At 35.0% G+C, this 26,163-nt stretch overlaps 1 protein-coding gene across 1 annotated transcript in view; it reads right to left on the bottom strand.

Annotated features, from left to right (window-relative positions):
- Window positions 1–26,163, bottom strand: part of PCLO (piccolo presynaptic cytomatrix protein) — a 281,990-nt gene that overhangs the window by 32,068 nt on the left and 223,759 nt on the right. Inside the window, exons 18-22 of the mRNA XM_030467444.1 lie at window positions 20,991–21,062; window positions 18,251–18,431; window positions 16,918–17,112; window positions 7,498–7,639; window positions 5,326–5,393 (exon numbers count right to left, since the gene is read on the bottom strand). Of these exons, the coding sequence (XP_030323304.1) occupies window positions 5,326–5,393; window positions 7,498–7,639; window positions 16,918–17,112; window positions 18,251–18,431; window positions 20,991–21,062 (658 nt within the window). The remainder of the gene's footprint in view (window positions 1–5,325; window positions 5,394–7,497; window positions 7,640–16,917; window positions 17,113–18,250; window positions 18,432–20,990; window positions 21,063–26,163) is intronic.

Raw genomic sequence — 26,163 nt, 5'->3', positions numbered from 1 at the left:
AAGAACTTATTCCAAACTACAAGCAACAGGATGTTTTATCATCTTGTTTCTCTTACACACCTCTGTGTAAGGACCCATAAATATTTTTATGCTTTCTTCCTTTCTGATTTTTTTTTCTGTTGATGTTTAAGAGAAGTTAATGACAAAAATGCTTGTGAGGGAAAAAATGGCGACATATGTCATTCTGCTATTCATATCAGGTGACATAAGATGAATTTTTTTTCATAGAAATTCCCTCCTAGTAGATAGAGATATAAATGAGACTTGATTATGAAAGAAGGAAAGTCTCAGATGATCCCAAAGTCAAATAAATTTATTATTTAACCTTATCTCTGTCCTACATTTTTCCCAGTCTCGGCGTTTTTATTCAAAGTCACCATTGCTTGTGCAAGAGCAATAAAATTCACCTCAATTTTAATCCACCAACTTAAATTCTTATTATAACTTTCTTAATGAATATTAAGTATCATATTTTAATCTGTTCACCCTTTTTTTTTCTTTTGATTTTTTTTTCTTGTGAAATGATACAGACAACTTTAAGAAAACTTTCTAATTTGCAGCAAAGCCCATATTTTCAGCCTGGTCAACCAAGACATCAAAGTACAGCTTTGGGCACAGGCAAAAATCTCAGTTACTGTTTTAAGGATTAGTCCTTAATAATATCCTTCATCTGTCTTTGTTCTCTTCTTACTTATAACTTTTTGGTTGAAGGTCCAATATTAAGACCATTTCTCTGTGAATATACTCATAAAGACTAATACTACAGTTTTCATATTTCAACCTCTGAAGTTAAAAAAATCAAAATGCTAAATTTTTTAAGTAGTCAATGCTGCAAGTTTATTTAAGCAACACAGCAAGCCCTTAGTCTTTCCTCAGTCATACCACAGTGCGTCCCTTGCCTTAAACAGAATTTCTATAGTCTAACTAAACAGCAAGCAAAAGGAATTCTTTTTTCTCCCAGCTTTGATTACTTCAAAGAATGTGGCAATGCTCAGTTGTGACTCTGCAGCAGTTTTTTTCATACCTTGTTTTACTTGAAAGAGCTAATCCACATGCTACTCCTGGGCATTCCTTCATGAGAAAATATGATACAGTTGTGCAATAATTTACTACAGTCTTTCTGTGCAGGCATGATGGATACAGATTTCACTGGAACTATAAAAGAAAAGCTATAAAGGAAAATCTACAAGCCAAATGATTGTCAGTCACTTATTTTCAGAAGTCATGCACCTTTTGTCCTAAATGCCAGTAGAATGACCACCTAGCCTGTTTTATGATTTTTGTAGTATTTCAACCATTTTTCTCATAAATAATGACCATCCTGTCTTAATTAGTGAAATATAAAGTTAAGCAATTAAATTGTTAAGATATAATATCTTGGTTTATAGTTCATATTGATGAATCACAAATTTCAAAAATTAAGGAAAAAAACAAGAGGATGTTTTTAGCTTAGACTACTCTGAATAAATGAAATTTGCCTGTAAAGTGTGGTGTTATAACAGAGCTTAGTTTTTGTTTGGTAATTTTTACTTTATTTATTTTTTTAACCTATAACTCAGGCAAATGCACAGCATACAATAAAGGAAAACCATGGAAGCGTTCATTAAAAGTTATCTGAACATTGGCTTCATATCACTAGGATATCAACTTGTAGAAGTCCAGTAAGTATGTGTGCATCATCATATTTTTCAGTAGTGCATATCTCTTCCTTCTGGAATATACAGAGAGAGAGTTTCTTACAGAACTTTGATTTACTGAATTCAAAGGACCACTGGAAATGTTAGAAAGAGAACCTCTGAGCCATGTCAGGACTGTGCAGAGAAGGTTTTGTAATTCAGGACAGAGACTGCATGGAAATGTTTTATTTTAAAGTAAAAAAAATCCTTTCTTTTGGAAGATGTGATTGGTGAGCCACTCTGTTCCTATAAAAAGTTTACAATTTTCTGGCTGAAAATGCTGACAACCAGGCCAAGCACAGAGGATGACAGAACCACTGTGACTCTCACTGAATGAGTGAAGCCTAGCCATGCCTATCAACATGTACATCTTTCCTAAAAAAGCCTTCATTTGAGTTGAATCTCAAAGTCTACATAATACTAGAGGAATGATATTTTGCATGTATAAAACATTTTCAGAAAAAGGAGATGCTAAAATTCCCTTTAGTAAATTATTTCAATTTAAGTGCTACTAATACTGGCATATCATTCTTCTTCACACTTTTTAATTATACAAAAATAATTTTCCCCATATTTTTCTTAGTTGGGTAATTGGTAATAGACCAATCATGATCTACAACTGAATCAAGATATTAATCATGTGCTTTTAATTATTAGTTTCAGTCCTTACATGGAAAGCAATGGGATTTTTTGTCTCTATTCCACAGCATGTCATAGGAAATCATTAAACAAAAGGGATTGCACTTTTTAAAACAAATGGAGAAATCAGTTTGCATAACTCAATGAGGACCACAATATGCATCTTAAATTTTACTGAAGTTTAAGAAGATCACTTCATCTGCTCAGGGCAGAATGTCCAGTGTAAGATAGCATGCAACAATGCATATCATAAAAATAACTGTAACACCATGTCCAAGAGCAAAACCGAATTTTTTTATATTATTAAGTAGAGATGAAAATACAGAATGTGACCGGATAATCACTTCAGAGAAACAAAGATGATCATAGCAATACTCAGTTGTTTATATTGACCATTCAGTTGTGTCAGCAAAGTAAATATTACTGATTTCCAATACTTAGTTATAATTTCACATCTTAATAGCACAAAAACTATTCCAAATGGAACATATAGCACGTTTCTCAAGAGGGTAAACAGATACAAAAGGAGCATATTTTTCCCTGGTGATTCCACTTATGCACATGCCTAAATTTTTATGTCATACCCTGTGAGCTGAACATGATGAATTTGTTGATTCACCTGCCTAGAAATCAGTTCTCATTGCCATTTGTGAGTCCTACCTTCCTCTGCCTCCAGCTACTCGTCTTAAAGATCTTGTTACTATAAGCCCCCTGCCATATTGCCAGGCCTGTGTGGATGACTTAGATGACCAAAACTTTTCAAGTACAGTAGATCTGCAGATCTGTTTAAGCAACTGGATGTACTCTGCATAGTTTTAAAGAGAGTAATCTGCAGTTAACTGTCCACAGAAATTATCCATTAAGAATATTTGGATATATAAAAATAGTATTAATATTAAAACATGCTAATCATAACACTAAATTTGTGTTTGCAAATGAGAATACAAATGTCAACTATGGGAGCCCTCTACAAATTAATGAAAAATGGGAATGGATATTTGCTTCTAATCAAATGCAAAGCTCATTTTGTCCACACACAGGTAAGTGAACTAGAGAAAAGATATCGTTTGATCTTTAAGACTGAAAAATTTTCATTCACTTTTTTTCATCTACAAAAATAATGCCACAATAAATCTGTAACTCAATTCTCAGTTAATTATAGAATCTTGAGTTCTCTTTAAATTCTTAACTACATCCCTGTAAGATAATTATATTTACAGGCTGAAATGGAAATGTTCTTGAATTGTTTTTCAGCTTTTATTTAATGTATCATTTGAGATTGATCTTTCCCATCTTAGTCAGCTAGAAATCAGACATTCAAAGCTAGGCTGGCTGCCCAGCTTCTCTCAGTGGGGAGAAACAACACTCAGTAAGAATCATTCACTCTATCAGACTCAGAGGTGTAATTCTTACTAACTGTTCAAGTTGGTAGAGGTGAATTGCATCATAAGTGAAAATTAGGGAATCGCAGCTCTTATTTGCAGATTTTGAGGATGAGCAGAAACATGACTTTGACTGGAAAAGGAAGTTTAGCTATATACACATCTTTTAGAATGTTTCAAAATGTGGTTTTTGGTTGAGTTTGGTTGTATTTTTTATTTTTTTGAATGGTACAAACATGAAATCAAGACATTTTGTATTTGTATGTTCTGAAATTTATGACCCAGGACATTACCTAAGGGGTACTTTATGATGAACAAATGATGAAAAGCTTTTTTTTTTTTTTTTTTTACAATTACCATTCTGTATAAAACACACAAAGTAAAAATGGAAAATTCCTGATTTCCCATTTTCATCCCACCATTTCTCTTTAAAAAAATAGTTTGTTTCTCAAATACCTAAAAGTATAGCTGAACAAACCGAAGTTTGATAAGCAACTGAATTTGGATTTCTCTATGATGTGTACTATGTACTAGAAGTGTAGTTGAATGCATATACACGTTTAAGGTTTCTTGCTTTGGAAAAGACACTTTTTTGAAGTTCTACCTTCAAATTATAATTTGATTTCTTCAAATCTGTGGAACATTAAGCCACTTTATCTCAAATATAGCAACACAAATTATTTCACCATGTATACAGATGGCATAAGTGTGAGAAATGTTGATTTTTTGAGTCTGAACTTAACATGAAGTTAACTTCAATTGTGTGCATGAATTTCAATTTATGATCTAATTAAACCTGCAAAGTGGCATTGAAATGCATTTAAATTTTAAAAGTATTACTTTAATGATAAAATGAAGGTCCTGATATATTATATTTGAGGTTAACATACACTTGAAAGAAAACACCTCTTATTCCAAGGGAAATGGAATTTTCCTAACATTTTTCAATACAAAACACTCAATTTTCATGCAAATGTTCATTATTACATATGAAAGAGATAATCACATTGCTCAGGAAACTTTGGCAGCCATTCCATCAGGCTCTTTCCAGCTCCAATATTACAATGTCTCCCTTTAGCAGCACCACATTCACACCAAAAAAAAATTCACTCAGGACTTCCCAATTTGATAAGAGTTTCACTATAGTCTAAAGTGCAGTAGTCAAGCTTGATGTTCAGCTAATATTTTTATTCAAGCTTACTCTTTTCTATACACACCAAAATTCATAATTGCTTTATGAAGTAAATACTCTGAAATGTTATAAAAATAGAGCCAGACAGCCAGTGGACATCTTCTTTTGATTTGATGGGTATTGAGCTCCATACTTCATATTTTTTGTTACAATACTATGAAAAGCAATGAACATTGAAAGACAGATATTATTCATTGCAATCTAACTACTTAATTACTTTAAATACACAGGTAAGACACTGTTCTCATTTAAACTGAAGACTCATTACATTGGTGCTATGTGAAAGGGGCCCTCAGAGTAAATTAAATTCAGAATATTAATCTATAATACAAAGAGAACATAAGCTAGTCTTCATAGCACAACAAGAAAATGAAAAAAACTTATTTTTTCTATAAACATGTGATACCACTTTAGTGTTGTTTGTATTTCTTTTTACCTTCTGCATCGGTTAATCCTACTCCTGACTGCTTTAATGGTTCTTGTCCATTCTGGCTCATCTTCCCTCTGTTAAAAAAAGATATGGTGGAAGTTGTCAATAAGATCATAAAGAGATGGGAGGTAAGAAAATGATACACCAAACAAACAAACTCCTGTGTATGTGCATGTATATTATATATATATATACTTAATCTACTGAAAATAAAGTGGACCATAGATTTATTGCTATTTGGACAGCTCGCTTAAGGTTATTTTTTTCTATTTTGGAGGCAACTGCAATTGCATCTCCCTAAGCCTGTACATTCTTGTAGAGTAGGGCCATCTGGTGCTATCTGGTACCTGCCCCCATCAGCCTAGGGTTCTGAATCATCCTACATAGATTCTATCCTCAGTTTATCCTGTTATAGTGAAGAGTAAAAAACATAAGAAGGTATCACAAAACTGGTATTTGGTCTACAGTATTGTTACTTCAAAGGTAAGGCACGATTGTGGTCCCTATCTTCTTTTAATGATTCCTTTTACAGTACATAAGAACAACAATCCAGTTCCTAGACTTATATTTCATCTCAAAGTAAGGTAAGTGGAATAAATCATGCTCTGGACATTCTTCTTTTTCTCCACTGACTGTATAAACAACCTCTATTACAATCTAGATTTTTCGGCAGTGGAAGCTAGGCAGAATACAAGCTATATTTTAAACATGCTTGTTGGAAGCTCTACGGCATGATTACAGTCACTCCCAAAATCATATCTGCTACTATGCTATGTTTGTGCTTCTATTTGCTTTTCTCCCTTAAGACTCTGAAATGCTGTGATAGAGAAGGCAATATCTTCAGATGCATGTGATTAGTCTGGGGTTAAAGGGTTAGTGCTGTTCTGTGCCACTTCACATTTCACAGTAGCAACAGAAACTGTCCCAGTTCACAATGAACTAAAACATTAGTATAGAATGTCAGTTTTTAAAGTGATTTTAAATTAAATTCTAACTGAAAGATATTCTTTCCCCCTTTTCTGATGTAATGTTTAATAGAACATATTACAAATATAAATACCAGCATATAAAATATTTACTTTTAAAATGCCATAATAACATATAGTCTGGTCCCTAACAGAAAATTAGAGGGCTGGTTATATCCTATTTAGTAAAATTAATGAGAGCAGATTACTATAAGAAAAAAACTAAAGGCATGGATACTTTTTCCTGCTTTCCAGAAATGGTGGTTAGACACTGGAACAGGATGCCCAAGGAAGCTGTGGCTGCCCTCTCCCTGGAAGTGTCCAAGGGCAGGTTGGATGGGGCTTTGAGCAATCTGGTCTAGTGGGCTTTATTTTAGAAAATTATGAATATTTTAAAATGTCAGTACTAGAGAATTAATGTTTTCCTCACTCAAGCTTTTTAACAAAGATAATGTCAAGTTCTTGTGACTAATAATTCAGGACTTTTAGGGAAAAGCAAAAACTTGTGTCATAGAGGAAAACATAGAACAAGTATTGCATACACTGAACAGTGACCAACAATATTTTGTGAACAATCAATTTGTAAAATTTTCAGGCCAGAAACATTACATTGATAGGGAGAAATTACCCTATGAAGAAATATAAATGAAATTTCTAAATGAAGGTGAATGCTGCCAAAGGTGAGGGGAAAAAATCCTGGTAAAACTTTTCTCTGTGGAGCAATTAATTGGGTAAAAGAAATTAAAATATTTTTATAGGATTATTGCACTGAAAGTAGCTTGATAATTCCAATAGGGACTCTGTCCTCAAAACTTGGGAAAAGCTGGGCTGTATCCCGAATGTGAATTTCAGTTTCACTAGCAACACTTTTTTTCTAGAAGGAAATCAATCTGAAAACATGCTAAGCACTCTCAGCCCTACAAAAGTTTTACTTTTAAAACACAACCCAAACCACCTCTACACATTTTCATCAGAAGCTGAGACTAACGCCTCTCGTGTGACAGAAACAAATTCATGATGTTGAGGCAGAGGTTTGGTTGCTTATTAAAAATTCAGTGCTCAGCAAGGAGCATGGAAGTGTGAGCTCTGAGAAATTCTCCCAGTATCTGCTATTACCCAGCCTGACTTGTCTGCAGAGGAAACTATGCAAGAGGACAAGTGGCAAGTGAAAGGGCTATATGGAGGATATAGTAGAATAAAGGAAAAGCCTTACATTCTTGGGATGGGAAATAGGTTATTTTCTCCTGTGGCACTGCTGCTGCCTTCGCTATCCATGCTGTATCCACTGCCAAAACTACTGGCTGAGGAGCCAGTGGAGACAGAACTTTCTGCGGGTCGGTGGTTAGCAGACCTTGCTGTACAGGGTGGGAACAATGTGTTACCAAAAACCTTGCAAGATATCAGTACCATCCACGCTAAGAAAAAAATTTAATTTATCAAATCACATGCTGCAAACACTTTCAGCTATTTTTACTCTACATTCCAGTGTTGTGCTAACATCTTTTGCAGATGATGCATATTTTCCTGTAGAATAAGGTGCTGTAAACCAAATAGAATACCAGCATATTTTTTTCTCTGATCATGCTAATAGGTCAAAACAACACTCTCAGGGAAAAAAAGAATGAGTTAGCTTGATTATTACACTGAAAGTAAATGTAACTTTTCTGATTAAAGTTACAGAAAACTAGTTACTAATGGGAAACATTTAATAAGTTAGTCTCAGTGGGTGTTCTGGTATTCCTCATGGAACATTCTTTGCATTTGGTGGTTTTGACAAGGAGAGAAATCTGAAAAGAAATGCAGGTACACCATCTATTGTCAGAGACTGTATGAAGACCTTCACCCCTCCTCAGAGACAACACAGCTACTGCATTATATTTCTCAACTGCTTCTACCCATCTGGATCTCTCTTAATACATGCCTAGAATTTTAATGCACATATTTTGATGGTAGGTGTTCTTACTTTGTTTAAGACCTTTTGGTGTAGAAAATTTATAACAGTATATGATATTTTTATTTCAGATTCCTAATTTTGTGCTTTGGATATTATTTTTCCACATGAACAAATCTTTCAGTATTCAGCTGTTAGCCCGTTGAGAAATATAAACAAAAAAGGACACAGTGACATTACACATCATATTTAATACAAGAAGAATAGAGTAACTATTCTCATATTGAATAGCACAATTTTGGGGGAATATTAATACAGGTTTTTTAAAATTTTTTTTGGTAAATGTTCCCTACTGCATCTACTATTGTTCTATGTCATCTATTCCAACTAACTGAGAGTATATACTGAAGACAAGAAGTACTTTTTATAAAGTTATTCTGTGAAGTTTCATGTTATTTTTGTTGAATTGTGGAACTTTAATGCAAGCAGTTAAAAGAGATCCTTCTTTAATCAAGAAATTAGTCAAATATCTAAATGGAAATTAGTTCAAATAAGAGCCAGAGCTCCAATAGTTTCTTGCCTTAAACTGAACGAATAGTCTCTTTGATAAAGACTGCTGTGTGCTGCCTGATGTGGGATTGGGAAGCTCAGTGTGACTCCTCAAACATAATGCAAAAACAGATTCTTCACTGCTAAACTAAGATGTGTAAGATGTGAATTTTTTGTTTGCTTGTTTGGTTTTCTTTTGGTTTTTTTTTAAACCTCTTGTTAGGCTCCTCTGTCTCACTGTCACCTACAGCCACAGATGGAATGTCTCAATCTAAATTATTTTCAGACAAAATATTCTTTAACTTTATTTCATGCGTTTACTCTAGTTCATGATTTTATATTGATCATAGGCTACCTTCTTGGATATAAACACAAATTAACAAACTGCAAAATCATAGTGTTAGTAACAGATACTCCCAGTACCTGGAAAAGAAAGTCACCCCCGTTTTTTCTGCCAGAGCCAGCCAGAGCACCGTGATGTGCTCTGCTCAGGCAGCTGTGATCAGTGATTTATCACTTTCAGTTTGTGGTACTGTGATGATGAGGACAAGTCAAGAAACTGCTTGTGGGAAATGTCAGGCAGGAGTGAGATTTCAGAGAAGAGAGAAGCATCTCTCCTCTAAAGTGCATCATTGCCAGCTGCCCTGCATTCAGCAGCCTGGATTGGAGCTGTCTCCTGCCAGTCCCAAACTAATCCATAACCTCTCTTCTCACAGTTTTTGTATGACCTGTGTGACTCCTGAGGTTTGCTGTTTGGGGCTCTGAGGGTTTCTTTGTGTTGTGTTGTGTTTCTTTTCCATGGCATGACAGATGTCTTATAGGTGTGGACAGAGAGGAAAACTACATATCTCCAAAATCCTTGGAAGCTAAGACAGTATTTTGCCTGCACAAAAAGGTGTCTGTAGTCCTTCTAATACATCTCCACCATAAAATATGTGGCTGAAATAGTGTTTCATATCTGGGCTCTTGTTTTTATTGACTTTGCTGCAAAGCTAGTTTCTGAAATAATCTCTTACATCTTTACTGGTGTATTTCTGAAACAAGTAAGAACCTAGGGTTGAGTTCAAGCCAGGAAAGCTTGAATTAAGCCTTTACAAATTGCTTAGAAGTTTTGCTACATCTAAAAACATTGTTGTTTCTTTTGAAACAGCTGCATCCTGATGATACATTCAGTATGCTACATTTTAATTTCTCTACTGTTTCACTAATTATCTCTGTTGATGTTTATCCCGTAAGATCCCTTGATGAGTGGTTAAAATGGCTCCAAGATTAGATTCATGACTGGATTTTGACAATTCTGAAATTCAATGTTATTATTTCTTTTTTTTTTCATTCACACTATATGAAAGCAATGAGCTACAGCATTCAGTTTGTGACAGGATATAAAATCCATGAATAGATGTACAGATGGTTTTGTGAGCTTCACTATAAGTCATAAGACATCCACATTATATATATATATATATATATATATATATATATATATATATCTTTACAGATAAATCTACGCCTCTAAGCTTCTACTTGTTATATAGGAAACATCCAAGTTCTGAAGAAGTGGCAATACCTGCTACCAGGCTGCCTTTAGTCTGAGAGTTACAATGTAGATGTTTCCCTTTTCAGGTATCTGTCTAGAAGCAGAAACGCTACTGGGAAAGAGTTCTATTTGTAAACCAAAACAGGGGACTGATAGTTGCATCTTTTGTGAACTGGCAACAGAATGGAAATAGATAATAAATAATTAGTGATCAAAGGGATATGCCTCAGGTCAGTCCTGATAATTTCCTCTCCTCACCCTTCCTCATATTGAACAGTACTTTGAACCATGGTCTCACCCATTTCAGCCATATTTTTATATCAGAAACTGCTTTGACCACACACTGAGCAGTGATATTTTCTGAAATTTCAACATAACTCTTTAGAGAGCAATTTAACATTAGAAATGAGTAACTACAGAACAGCACTCAAACTGTGGTGATGGCATTTCTTTACCTAGCAAAGCAATTCTGATGAAATAATTTTCTTCCATGTGCTCTGTAGGTTTATGATACAATCTAACAGACATCTGAAATAAGAGTTATCAAATGAAGAATTTGAGCAATTTCCTGAAATTACATGTCAGCTTAAAATGGTGTAAGAGTAAATAGTAGGAATCACCAAAGCAAAATGTGCCAGCTATTAGACTGAGACAAGACTCAAAAGACCTCAGATTATTGCTATCTACAGAGAGTGGGGACAAACTGTTCTTGCTTTGATAATGACTCTTGGAAATGGGTTATTTGTAGCAATATGAAGGCCCATTTAACTTGAAGATTAAGAGACAAGTGAAACTGGGCATAAAACAGTTCTGGAGAGTAAATTATTGAAAGTGTGAGAGAAACATTCAAAATTATTGTAGGAAATAAAAATACGGCATTGCCTATTAAAAGTATAAACATGGATATAGCCCTAAAGGAATCCCAAGTAAGCAGGTATTTAAATTCAAAATCATATCCAATCCCGGAGATTTATAGAATCTAGGAATCCTTTCCTTTTCCTCCATATTGTTGCTAGCATCAGGAAATAGTACTTAGTGAAAAGGAAAATTTCTGTCAGTTTTAATTTTTTGCAGATAAGTGCCTAGAATGTACAGTGCTGGCTCAGACCTGCATCAGGGATTTCACAGTGCTAGCAATATCTTGGTGCAGGTAACACAACACATTTTTGGGTAGCTTTAACCTGTTAGACTGACACTCAAGTGTCAAAGTTGTGAAAGATATTGAACCAAGGGTATGCTGCCTTTTGAACTAGCATGTTTTAAACTAGAGGTTTTTGAGAGGTGTAAATTAACAGCCTTAACTGGGTACAATTGTGCAAATGCAAAGTCTATCTACACTGGATGGTCTAGCTGCCAATATTAGCTGTCTGATAGTAGACCTCTCTCTGACCAGTAAAATAATTTGACTCACCACTATTTGGAAAATAGCTTTCTTTTAGAATATCACAGAAAAGATTTTGTGTTTCAGAAAATGTGATTTTAAATTCCCAAATTTTCTATTGTAGGGAGGCTAACTATGTGCACCCTTCTACTTCACGTAGGTGCTGAAGGGAAATTTTGCTGTTCTCTGTCTTTCTCATTCACTTTACTTTACTGGAAGTTACTAAATTTAAAGCATGTGGTTCATCCTTTTAAAACTACAAAATAGCTTTCGAAAGGCCTTTTATATGAAATCAGTAAATAACTGTACTGTAGATACACCTGCTCTTTTCTATATATATATCCAGAACTGGCAATTATCTTCATAGTTTCTCTAAAGTCATATTATCTGAAGAACCTAAAAATAATTTATTATATTTAAAATATAAGTGGCCTACCAAGAGAATTCCACACAATAGGAAGATACTCTGTGGGATAAATTACGTACCTAAAAGAAGATGGACACCCTTGCACTACCTCCAAATCTGGTGGATAAACTCTAATACACAGAATTATGTTGAAAGGAATGTGCTTAATTTTGTGTGAATGTGTAACTGGCAATGATGCAGATTTTTACAAAAATTAAATCAAACTAACTCAAAGTTAGGCATTCCTCTGTACTTCTGACTTGGATCCCTTGTAACTTGTGTGTTTTAAGATCTGGCTCTGAAATTTCACTGTTCCTCTCTGAGAGGTATGATGAGTATATGTATTATGCTGTTAGTTTCTTTGCAGATCATACTCTTTATCTCTCAGAGGTAATAAGGAAATTATACTTTAGAGTTTATTTTTAAACAAATGCAGTAGTCATATATTGGGCTTTACAAAGGTACTGATCAAAGACCAATGTTTTCTGTTGTAGCTTCACCTTAATTTTTAAGTAGATTGGTTAAAATACATTTTGCACTGCTTAAAATAAATATATAAATAGTCCTGTCCAAAAAACTTAAACTGATGCAAGTCCTTTGCCTTTACAAAATATAGTATGTATATCATGGCTTCTGGTTTTGTTTATTATTTCCTTTTTACTTTTCATCAGACATACAATTAATAACTTACAAAATACAATTAATATAAAATGTTCTAGGGTTCAGAAGTAGAGAAAGATCTACTTAGGGCATTTTAAGAGTGACTCAGAGTTCTTGTTTTGTTTTTTCAAGTGCCAGTTCAAGGAAAAAAAATTGCATTCTCTTAGGCAGAGAAGGAGAATAAAACTTTTCTCATCACCCTTGTGGAAATCTGCTAGATTATGACTACCTTGTGTGCTTGGGCTGAAAAAACCCAAACAATTATTGTAAAAGTTTCTGTTCTCTGATAGAGTCACAGAGAAATAGCTGTGCTAAAGAAAATGAATAATGCTGTGGGTTCTCTGTAATGGCTTCCTTAATAAGTGTCTTTGAGAATCAGTGACAAAAAATCACCAACTTGCCAACGTGAGCTCCAGTCCATAACACCAGTTTATAATGGCTTCTTTTCCATGTGCCAGTATGGTAGGTTGTAATGGAAGTGGTACCACAAACATGCGTTCACCCTCTAGGAATGGACTTGCAAACTGATGATGCCCTAATATTCACTGTTCACAATAGTCTCAACTTTTAGAATTTTTGAACTGCAGAGAAAACCTCTCCTTCTATCTCTTTTCTCTTGCAAAGAACTTGATAAATTGAAAGCTGTTTTGTGTATCTTTAATGCTTTTTCTATTCAAGGTCATAGTGTCTTCTTATTTAATCCTTGAAAAAAATACAGTTAACTAATCTTGCTTCTTGCTCCTGCTGAAATGCATGAGATCCATGAACCTCAAAATGGTGATCACTGGGGTGCCCCATATGAATAAACCATGACAAACTAGACTGGGAAGAGTAAGAAGAAGCCACAACTTTTCACAGATCTCAAACTAGACTTGTAAACTTACAGAATGCTATGCATTCTGCAAATTTGTCAGAAGTAAAAAGACACAAGTACGTCTCTTCACAGTAACTTTAACCTCACTTATATATTAATGTGGGTTCTTATTCCCCTCACTCTCTTTGATGTTTCTAATATTGCTGAGCCAAATATATATTGATACAAACCCTTTATTGCAGTTTTAAAAGTAAAGAAGCTAGTATAATAGTTCAAGGGCAAGGGTACTTGAAGCCAACAGCTTTGATATTTTATTATTGTAGAGGTGTATGTGAACCCTGATTCAATTTTACATTACAAGAAAAAATGTTTTTGCACCACAGAGAGGAGAGAAGAATAATTTCAGTGGGCTGGGACTTTCAGTGGTCACCTGAAACCTGAACAATTCAGGTACCAGAAGGTAAAGCATATTTTCAATGGCATTGTCCAAATGTATCTTAAAGAGTAACAGTCTTGTTACTGACCACCTCTCTAGGAAGCCTTTTCTATTGTATGCTTCCTAATGTCCAGTCTAAACCTCTCCTGACTCAGCTTTCCCACACATCCTATCACTGAATACCAGAATGACAAGATCAGCAGCTCCATCTCCACATCTGTTTTTCAAGAAGCTGTAGAGAGCAGTGTAGTCACTACTTAGCCTAATTTTCTCCAAATTAGACAACCCCAAAGTCCTTAGGCACTCCTCAGAGAACATTCCTTCCACAATTATATTTCTATGGTAATACAGCTCAGGAATACGGTGTCTCTTTCAGTCATGATGCTTGAACAAGTACCCTGATATCCTCTGGTCACTACCTGAACTGTGTGTCTGTAGCTGAGCTGTAGAGTAAGGCAATGTGTGGGGATGGATGGACACGTGTATAGACATATATATTTATAGAAGTGTTCTGAAGGCTTTCATAAGAAGCAACCTTGTTCTTTCTAAATGCAGTGTTTAAAAATATGTGTTAAGTTTGCCCTTGTTAATTAGCTGTTCTAACATCACACTAGTTTTTGTAATGATTTGTTGCCTTTACAGGCAATTTTGAGATATCATTGCCTCTTTCTTTCCTACAGCCTTCTCAGATGGACTGTATTGTCCACAACGTGTGTTGATGCTGACAGAAAAACCTTTGTTGAATTTAAATCAAACTTTATTGAGTCAAACCTGGGGCTGTGATTACAGCATAAGAGAAGGTCTGGAATTCCAGTCTGTACATTTATTAGGATAATCTGTAATTCCACAGAAACAAACAAAAGGCTAAAGTAGTCAAAAGAACAATGCCAATTTGGACCAGTTGAAATTCTGGCTCTTTATTTGTGATGAGAGGATAAACTGATGATATGTGGTATTTAAGTTTGATGTAGAGGTGCCTACAGGAACAAAATAATTTTTTTTTAAGAGGCTGACAAAAAAGTTATCAAGAGCTATATCTGGATCCAAACTCCTTTCCTTTCCACTGGCTGTTTAAAAAATTATCTATTCTAATGACTTTTGACATAACAACTACGTTGAGAGAGGAATAGGAAACTGTTAATGTCCCAATTAGAATTCCAGAAACAAAAGTATGTAAATAGGGTTTTGTCACAGTACAAAAACTGTTCAGTCATGCTTAAGCAGACCAACTTGGATGCATGCTTTTAATTAGGCAACAACATGAGCAAAGCTATACTACTTTTCAACAGAAGTTAAAGTCTGCCAGTGGAATGGAAGTGCATACTTATTGTTTTGTAATGTTTTTAGCATAGCTTCTCCTTATGGATTTATGCACTGATATGGAGAAATCAAGCAGTTCTTGATCCATGTTTACATTTACAGCACTTAATGTAAAATAAATAATTAAATATAAAAATGAATTAGCAGACATGGCAAGAAGGATTTGGGATGTAGCTGGTTTTTTAACCATGTCTTTCTGCTCACCTCCTTCAGGCTTGACAGGTCCATCAGACATCACTTTCCTGAGGGCTAGTTGACTTTGGTCTTTGTTGTCATTGGCTGGTGGAGGCAGATTGTCAGACTGAGTTCTTTGAATAGGGAGGACTCCTGCTATGCTGTGTCTGTGCTGCTTCCTGGCATGATTAGACTGACCGCTTTTATGTGCTGCTGTGGCAGTGTGGGTGAAATGGAAACCCAGAGTATGTATCCTCAGATGGAACCAGCTTTAATGTTATTCATGCAAACAGAAGTGTGGGGTTTTTTTTTTCTGTATTTAAATAAATAGTGTTTTCAAACACCAAAGAGACACCACATGCACAGCGTTAAAAAGTATTAAAACTGGCTGTTTCTTTATTAATGATGGTGAAGATAAGGGAAATGATTTTCCCCTACTTTTTCCATTATAACATGGCAAGTTTATGGCATGTCAACAAATCCTGAAGACAAACAATGATTTCACAGTCAGAGAGTGTTAATCTGCCATCAACTAAAACCTCAACTGGAAACCAGGTACTGGTGTGAAGTATACTCTGGGGAGCAGTCCTTTTGAATGAAAAGGTTTTAATTTATTAATCTATTTGAAGTTGTCAGATGAAAACTATCTTGTTGTTTAACCAGTCCAAAGCACAAAAATTACTAGAAAAAATGAGCTGACTGTGACACGTGGCTTAGCTCTCAAGTCCCTTTGACTTTGCTACCTTGACAAAATCTGTTGAAATCTGATGCTGTTAATGGCTTTGTGTAAAGTTTTTGTGTTTCATACGTTTAATATTTCTGTCTATTGCTGTTCTGTTCATCACTATCATGATTTTATCTGAGATATTAAGAAAATCACCTTATATTTCCTTTTAAAAAATGGCTATTTACAGTCATGTTTTAAAAATAGAAATCTCAGCCATGTGGTTAAAAGCTTCTTTAAACGTAGATGTTCTTTTGTGATGTAGGATCATCCTTCCTGATTACTGCTTATAGATATATCTTGTTAATGTGTTCTCAACACTTGTTGCATGCAGCTGCAAGAGCTGGCAGCTGCATCTCTGCAGGCTTTGATTATTTTATTGGCAGTTATTTAGTGACATCAAAACACCACCACACAATGGAACTCTCTGAGTCATGCACAACCACGGAACATCATGAACTATGAGTGAAGAGACTGATGGAGAAACAGCCAGTTTCACTGCAGTCTATATAAATTAAAATAAATAAATAAAGAAAAGACCTCTAAATACAAGAGTATATTGTAATTATATGTATTCACACACAGGCACACAAAGAAAGACACTGAACGGAGTGAGCACAGTGTGCCAAGACAGAAAAAAGAAAAAACAAAACAAATAGCCTAAAAGGGAAGGACAGCAGGGAAAAAGGCAACAGATGAACATTAAGCTGCCATGCTGAGGAATTTATTTGCGTCTTTTACTTGGTTGAAGGCGAAGCTGCTGGACAGCTGCTTCAGCAGCAGCAATGGCTGCCCCAGCGTCTTCCAGGTGGGTTTGGGTGACGCTGGTTTTGCTTTGACTGCGGGAGGGACCGTGGGAGCGTAGATGTCCTTCAGAGGAAGACTTGGAGCTTCCTGGACTGCTGTGAGATTTCTCAATGGTGGGAACCTGCATGTCTACCAAGAACATGAAGAAGAACGAGTATTGCATTTATTAAAAATGAGCAAACAATTTCATTTTCTTTCTCTGGACTGGCCTTTCCAGCTGCATTCCAGAACAAAGAATAAAGATTAAGCTGTTCAATGTCATTGAAAGTCTTGGGATATACTTTGATTAGGAAATGCTCATGAAGAACCATTTTATACTTTCCCACTTTTCCCTGGGCCCAGGGAATAATCAGCTTACTATTGGTTTTCTCTCACCTTTGACTTATATCTCCTATGCTAGATCACACTGGTAGCTTAAAGACATTAATTTCCCATTTTCTACTTTTCTAGTGTGTAGAGACTCACTAGTATCACTTACACCATTACTGAATACTTAGCTAACCCAAGAAGTTTTACTCTGATGAATGCCCTGATCAAAACCATAGACTAACTTACAAAAGCTTCTATATTAGCCTCTAATTTAGATACCAATCTTATATAGTTGATAGACTATATATATATACTATAGTAGATATAGTCCCTAGCAAAATATTACACAGAGAAATATTATCACAGAGGTCCACATCTGGATGTGTTTAGGGTGGCTTTTACTTTAACATAACATATACTGTGTTTTTAAGTGAGCAACTGCAGACCAAGTACTCAGTATAGAGTAAGAGTAGAGAAAATTTCTTGGAGCAGGAGACACTGAGATCACTCTGCTGTTGTAAATACTGGTACAATTCTACTGTATCAGCTCCACCAATTTCCAGTACAATTGAGATATGCTAGAGCCTATTATCACTGACTGGAAATTCATATGTATTATTATAATTTTTATTCTATAAAATATTAATGTTAAATTTCCAGAAGATAAAATGCCACAGAGTATTTATAAAATATGAAAAACAGAAAGCTAATGATCTATTGAATTTGGCTAAGGCTACCAACAAAATGAAAAGGGCACAGAATGTACAGTAGATTTAAGCTGGCTGGCACTGATCGAGACAAATTAAGCCTTGGTTCCAATGAATTAATCAGAGAAAAGTATTATTTCCATAAAAGTGTATGCAAACTTTGTAGCAGTAACTTTTCACTTCTATTAGAACTTACATATTCCCATCATCTTGGAAAACACGTTATATCAGATGCACCAAGACAGTCCTACCCTTAGAGGGGTCCGGGAAAATTCCATGACTTCTGCTCTTGATGACAGATGGTTTTGGAGATTGCTGGCTACTCTGTCCAGAATGAGATTTCCCATGATCAGCGTTTTCACTCTGTTCCTTCAGAGGATACCACCGAGGAGTGTTGTCAAGCTGGGAGATGCTGGATAACTCGATCAATACCTACAAACAAACCCAAGTACAGTATTTAGCGTGTATTTGATGTATTAACAGTTGTGTGCAGATAAGTCTACAGTCATTGCCAGAAGTTGCAGTCAAAAGTATGAATTTAGGGGTAGAAGGCTGCAGTGGCTGACAGATGCAGGACTCTTTGCCCTTGTTCTGACCTCTCCTGATTTAAACCAACTGGGGTCCCAAATCCACATTTGTTAGCATATCAGTGTGGCTGAACTAGTATGTCTTCTCAACAGCCACCCATCAAGGACTATGAGCTTAGACATAACTCCACAACAAAATGGTTAGGTAAAGTGTAGCCTGCCATCACTAGCTTGAAAGCTAAACTAAAAAGACATCTAGTTATTCTGCTAGATTCTGACAGAAGTGGGCAGTGTTATTTTCTCCCTTCCATAAGTATTAGTAAAGGAGCAATAATACAATATCTGTTTTTAATAAGGTCTTCTATAATAATAGACTGGTGCTTATTGATTTTTTTAAAAATCTACATATGCAGAATTAATACCAAAAATAAAATAACAGGGATACCTTTGCACTTCATTAAAATAGTAGAATTCAATAAGCCACCTAGGCCTCAAAACTTTAAGGGAGAAAAAAAATGGAAGATGACATCGCAAAGTGGAAATGTAATGAGCAACTTTGCTAAAAAACTTAATACTACTGTAGCTAAAATCTTCTCAAGGCCAAGTGCATTGCAAGCAGGGGATCAATGACATTCTTTATAATAACAAAAAAAACCTCAAAACAAAATAACTAAAAAAAGAGCATTGGGACCAATAGGAAGCCTTCCTCCACTAATGGTCTTGAAGCTGAGAGGGCCAAGAGATTTAAAGTAAATAGTAAGTAGTCATCCCGGAGTCTTGATTGAAAGAAAGGACTCAAGACCCTTGCATTTGGCTCTAAGTTGATAGGCTTAAAACTAATGTCAGGTATAGAAGGTTTACAACTGCTAGATTAACAGATCTTCAATTACTACTGATTTCCTCAAGGGACAATTTCTTTGTTGCCTTATTACAAGTCCCTGAAAAAAAAGAAAGCCCCTTCAAGTTTAGGGATGAGGGAATCTCTTCACAAGTTATTTTTTCTAAATGTTTAAAAGCCTTTTTAGTTTCTGTTTCATAACTGCTATATGACCTGGCTTGGTCTTTGTGGTTAGGCCTATACTGAAGCTGAACATATTAACTATTTATGCTCTCTAGTGTATTTTGTGGTTATAGCTTTGGAAATGACTTGGAAGACAGCATGTTTGCAGATTGTTCCCAATAGGAAACACAGGCTGGGAACTCTGCTTTGTAGGAGAAGAGGGTTCACATTCCATGGATTTGAACCTTCTGGAGCATGCAAGTGGTGCTAGCTCTATCCAAGCAAGTCCTTAGGCATAATTTTCATATTCCATATACAATGTTATTGTGCAGGACTCCTCTAGATATTCTTGTCTGAAATATGCTTCTCCATTCCTTTTATTTATTTTTTTATTCCTGGAGAAATTTTTCCATACTTAAATACAAATGATTTAATAAATAAAATAGAAGTTAAAAATACTTTAAGGCAAATATTTAAATCTTCCTGTAGCAGCTGCTATGATATCCATTTTCTTTATCAATAGCAATGATGCAAAGAGTCAGTAAAGCCCTGCATTTGAACAAAGATGCTGAACTCAACAAGAATATTGACACAGTATTCAGGAAATAAGTAATCATGTAGCTGCTTCCTCTACATTTATTTTAGTAATCGTTCACACTGTGACACTGATTGCTCAGTTTTGTAGTTACTAAAAGGAGCACTGGAATGGAACTGAGTGGCTTTTTGCAAAATTCAGATGTAGAATGCGGAGAAATACAGAGTTACCCTGTACACAAGCAATCGATTTTCCTGGGCTTCTGTTTCTAATTATAATCCTCTTCTGTAATAACATTTTAAATTATATTTTTGACACAATGACTACTGCTGGTAATTTTGTATTTTATGTGCATATGTTTGTTTATTTGCTTTTAATACAAAGAGCATACCTCTTCCCATGATCACTCATTTATTATTAATTATAATTACAAGATTTTACCTTCAATCATAGTAAGGATACTACTACTTTGAAGTGTTAAGAATAAGATTTTGATCAGGAAGGCCAATTTATTCACACTTGCATGTGCTAAATTATGGTTTGATGGCAGAATCTAATCCTTCAATCATTTACAAAGACTGATACCTCCTCAACCTTCTAAAGTTATCTTAAGATCAGGGCAGACAGTTCATAAATTGTAACAAGAATTCCCAATTGACTAACTGTTTAACCCGTTACTATCTCAGGATCAAAAAAAAAAAAAAAATCTTATCAGTGAAGTAACATTATGTTGAATCTTAAATGAACTTTCCCGCAGTTTACTTAGGTAAAGAGAAGGCACCTTTCATGTGTGAAAGTAAGAAATCATGACCATTTGTTATGAAGTCAGCAGTAAAACTGTGATGCAAAAAGCTGTCTCCAAATACCAGCATGCAGTTAATCAGCTTTTAAACTACCCAGCATTAGAGAGAAGGAACTGAGATACTCACTTCACCAAGAAAGTCATTCGAGGAGAATCTATCATAATCCCAGACAGTCACTTCCAGTGTTTTCTTTTTCAGCTGCAATTTAAGACAAAGGATAATTAACCCCATTGCCATCATAAACTTCAGATCATGTCTTTATGGTTCTATTCATTATCTCCTCTTTGTTACCTTTTTTAAACTGACATGCAGGTCTTGTCCTCCCATCATCCTCAATCTCAGAAAAATAGTTTGGGGCTATTATTTGTTATCAAGACAAATGGGCTTGTGCTTGGCCCTATTTTAGAGATTTCCACAAGTTGTTTTTTGTAGAATTTATGTCTACTACAAGAGGAAAACTGATTTCTGAAGACCCATTCTTGTACTTCTGCAGCTTTTCTCATTGCCAGACCAGAGCTGTCTGGACTCAAACACTTGCCTGAAGTGCATTTTGAGTGTGAATTTCAAATGTATTACTTACAGCACCCTATTTACACAATCTCATCTGTGAAGACCAGGCTTTAATACTCTTACAATTCAGTGTAGTCAATGGGACTCCCTAGGTATCCAGACCTGCAGGACAAGTTGTACTGTTAGGTATTAATGACAGCCATCAAAACCCATTATCTCCAGCCCTTGTTAAGCCCGGTAGCTGTGTCAAATGCTGTTCCTACAAGCTACAGTCAGAAACAAGGGATTCTTTTTTTATGTCAAGATAGCACAAGGCAGGAAAGCTGTTGACCAAAGCAGTTGACCATATTGGAAAGCTAGATCTGAGTTTCATTCCAGGGGTCTGTGGGACAGGTAGGGAGAAAACTGATCACTGATGCCAAAAGGCAGCAGGTGGCTAGAGAGGCACTAAAGAACTCAGGTGGGTTGAAAGAAAGAATGACAAAATCCTGGGTGTATGGGAGGTTTGTTGAGTCAGGCTTAAAAGTTGTAAGGGAAGAATTTGTTGGACACTTCCAAGCATTACTAAGGAAAATAAGACTCTTTTCACATACTTGAATAAAAGAGGTCAGAACCAGAAATTATAAGTGACAACTGAAGTCATCATCCTAACAGAAGCAACATGTCACTCACTGTACTGAATATTAAAGAGCTGCTTTGAACAAAGAGACAACAGAAGAGCAAATCTTTGTTCAAAATTATAAGCTATACTGAATATTTTACTGTATTTCAAGAAAAGCACTGCTAGCAATTTACATCCTGCTTTGGTTTAATGCAACACAGACACAAACAGATCTTAATAACTTTAAGTCACCTTTAAATTGTAATTTAATCTCACTACTATGGATTAAGTGTATCTTCTCCCAGCTAACTTCAGAAAAACGAGCAACGGTGCAAAGCCAATGTCTTTGAAAATCAAGTTTAAATCAGCATATCTTGGAAAATCCACACAAATGGGAATTGTGCTATTTTTAGCAACAACAATGTACTCTTTAAGTAACATGATTTTCAAACTAAGAGTATAAATAAATTATATTTGAGAGCAATTCCTTAATCTTTCTCTTTTATTTCTTCATAATTAGGCAATGTTCTTCTTAAATATTCTTTTTAAAATATCCTGCAAAAAATAAGGAAAAAGTTTAATGAAAACATTTTCTTTTGAACATCCCTTACAGAATAATTGTAAAGTTGATTTCCTTGACTGAATAAAATTCTTTTTCTTTGCCATTCCAAGACAGTATTGAAACTGCAATGTGAAAAATAATCTGAAAAAAAAAAAAAAAATCTGAGTTGAGCAGCCATTGGCCCATGCTATTTTTAGTTTCCTGCATGATACATTTTGCTGCTAGATGCAATACTAATTATATGTATTTTAAATCTTTAAGAAAGAGGAATGGCATACTCGGAATTTCAGCATTTCAGAAATGTATTGCCTCAATACTGTTGGGTGTTTGGGGAGGACATGTCTTCTTGCTTAATGTGATGACTGTGCAAGGACAGAGAGAAGACTGTCTCTATCCAGAAGAAGAAAAAAACCCAAAACAACAAAGAGTTGAAGGATTTTTGGTGGAAAGGGGAAAGTAAAGATGATTGTCAACTAACTGCAGCCCTACTTTGCTAGCTCCTTGGCATTAGTATGATAATAAAATGGTGCTGAAGACTAGCAGTACTCTACATTTCTCTGAGATACTGATTTTAAGCTTCTTATTTTAATAAAGCTGTTATAAAATATTATGAAAATGAAAATCCATCAAACCAGTTTTATTTGGCAGAGGACATGAAATGAGTTTCAAAAGGACAAAAAATTTCTTTCCTGAATATATATTTATGTCATATAAAAAGAAGGCACAAAGCATTTAATGGCCAGTGATTTTAAAAGCAGCCATTATACCTTCACAGCAAAGTTGGGCTTTGCCTTGCATCATCCACTCTTTGATTGTGAAGCTGCAAATTCAGATCCCCATCTGGAATTTAACTGACAGTGATAACGAAATGGGTTGCAGAAGCCCACTATCCGATCTGACAGTGGACTTGTGCAAGTGGCAATGCACAAACAGTAAAACTGGAAAAGTTATCCTAAAAGAAGGAAAGAAGTTTGGTCCAGTTAACCTAACATATGTTGTGAACCTCATCTGAGTTTAAAGCATATCATGAAAACAGTGTTCCTAATGGTAACAGATTTCAGACTAAACCTGATAAATACATTCATACCTAAAGAAAAAAAATGAAAAGAAAAAAAAAAAAAAGAAAAAAGAGAAAAGAAAAAAGAGGGAAAAAAAAAGAAAAGAGGAAAGAAAAGAGAGGGGGAAGAAAAAAAGAAAAAAGAAAAAGAGAAAACCTACCTCAAAGCACATTACCACATGTGAAATTCAGTTAGCTTTAGGATGCTATGGACAGCCATCGTTAAAGGAAAATAAAGAAATACACATAAAGAGCCAATGTAAATAATATTTTCTCTTATAGAAGACATAAATGAACACCACAGGACAGAAATGTCTTTCTTGTTTTAAATGTCTGGAGATCACTAGGTGTTCTTACAGATAATAGAAGTGTGTGTATCTAAATATGCATTACTTGAAATATTTTATATCTATTTCTTGAAAATCTCATATGGTTCATGAATAGTGGAAAGAAATAATTTCATGCAGTTAGGTTTTTTCCTATGCTTAAACTCCTGTAATTAATTCAGAATTACAGTCAGGATATTTGATGAGTAGAAATGAAGGTGTTGCATTAGGTCACAGATTTTACTTACTTGTGTTTACATTCAAATTTAACATTTTATTTTACTCTACGCTGCTATACTTCAGTACATAGTAGGATGGAAAGACTTCTGCTAGGTCACTTAGAAACTTCCTTTCTCTTGTCAAGGATATCAAGTAAGATTTAGGCATCAACACCCTGCTGATTCACATAAAAACTTTTCTTATTTTGGAAAATAAAGCATCGACTCCTACATTATTCAAGGAGTTAAAAAATATTACGCATTTTAAATATATTACCTTTAATTTGAGCACATGAGCTATAGAAAGAGCTATTTGCTTTAATGAATTATATCCATCATTTAAGGAAATACTTTTATCTGCTTTCTGACAAATAAGAAATTGTGGGAAACACAGCCAGATGTTATTATGTGGTCATATATCATACTGATGGCCTGACCTGCAACAGAACTTACATTGTTTCCCATCTCCTTAAATCATTCTAATGCTTTCTTTCATACTCTGAGTAGGTATTTGATTTTAGTTAGCAATTATCATGCAATATTTGTAATGTATGTACTCAGCCTTCTTCTCAAACTGTAATTATCTCTACTTCATTATGTAACAAAAAACTTAAATTACTAAATATTCACAGTTTAATTTGCTTTTTCTCCAACTGTCAAAGTAAAATTTGCCATGTGATAAAACTAATATCATTACAACCTTAAAATGTGTTTCATTTCAAAGAGTGATCGATTTCCATAATTATCTTCACTTTAATTTCAGCTCAGGTTTTGAAAGAAGGAAGGAAAATGAAAAATAGCACAACCAGCTAAAGTTAGACAGTGACTAGACAGTGATGTTAAAAGGACTATACTAGGAAGTGTTTAAAAATATTTATTTGCTGTCAGCAAGCAACACATGCATTGCTGGAGGGGAATTGTTATGTTAGGGTGTAACTTGGTGTATGATGCAGTTCTGCTGTTTGATGATCAGAACACTCATTCTCAGTGTACCACAATTATTACTTATACCTCTCCTATTATTCCTATGTATTTTGAAATATCCATTTATGAGGGTTATGAGTATAAACTGTTGCATGGGGATAGTTTTTCAAACTGTAGAGGGTACCCATCAGCAGCACAGAATTATGTGGTGGTTTAGATATGTGCTTGCTGTATATTGTCTGAGTCAGAGCACTGCATTTTATACAAGAAGAATCACTCACATGGGTATCATACCAGGAGACACAAATCATTGAAAGGTGTGGAAGGAAATACTTATTCCCTGAACACACGTCTGTGTGACAAGATGACAAAATATTCAACAATGTGGTGCTCAAAGCTTACATAATTGTAACAATAGGCACTGCATAAGTCTCAGAAGGGAAAAGGCGATTTGCAAATAGAAAGCAAAAGTTCAAAGAATTTAATATGTGAATTAAAGGCAAATTTCATAAAATAATGGTCAAAAAAACTGACATGAAAGATATTAGGAGAATTTCTGTCATAAAAATCTCTGTCCCAGAAGGCTGAGACTAGGATCATTATCCAATTCAAAATCTCCAAAAAAATACTGAATGTCCAAACCCCAGGCACTCTTAATTACAGCTCTCTGGAATGTCACAGCAGAGCCCAAAAGCAAATTAAGTAAACTGAAGGGGCTTTCTTAAATGGGAAGTTAGGTTTGGAAATATTGCTAAGATTTACCAAACCTTTCCACAAAACCCAGAAGACCCAAACTTTGTGTTTCAGTTAGACAAACTTAGGTTTGGTTTTGTTCTGATGCTTCTGCTGTCAATGAGCTACCATTTATGCAAAACTACATAAAAGAGCAGGAGAAACCCAGCAAACCATAGACACAACTTATAACAGGGAACCTCTGAGGTAAAATTGAGCTACTGCCTGTTAAGTTCAGATGTGTAGATAGCATGAGCAACCATGCAATTTGCTCAGTAGGAAGGGATTTGCTCCATGCAAAAATGAGTATTTTAATCTATGTTCCTCTCAATGAGTGAGAAGAATTGATATTCAAATTTTTAAGTTAGG

Source organism: Calypte anna, chromosome 1 (assembly GCF_003957555.1).
Source record: "Calypte anna isolate BGI_N300 chromosome 1, bCalAnn1_v1.p, whole genome shotgun sequence".
Classification (NCBI taxonomy): domain Eukaryota; kingdom Metazoa; phylum Chordata; class Aves; order Apodiformes; family Trochilidae; genus Calypte; species Calypte anna.
Note: the sequence above shows the minus strand (reverse complement) of the source record. Positions and strands in the feature narration are given on the sequence as shown.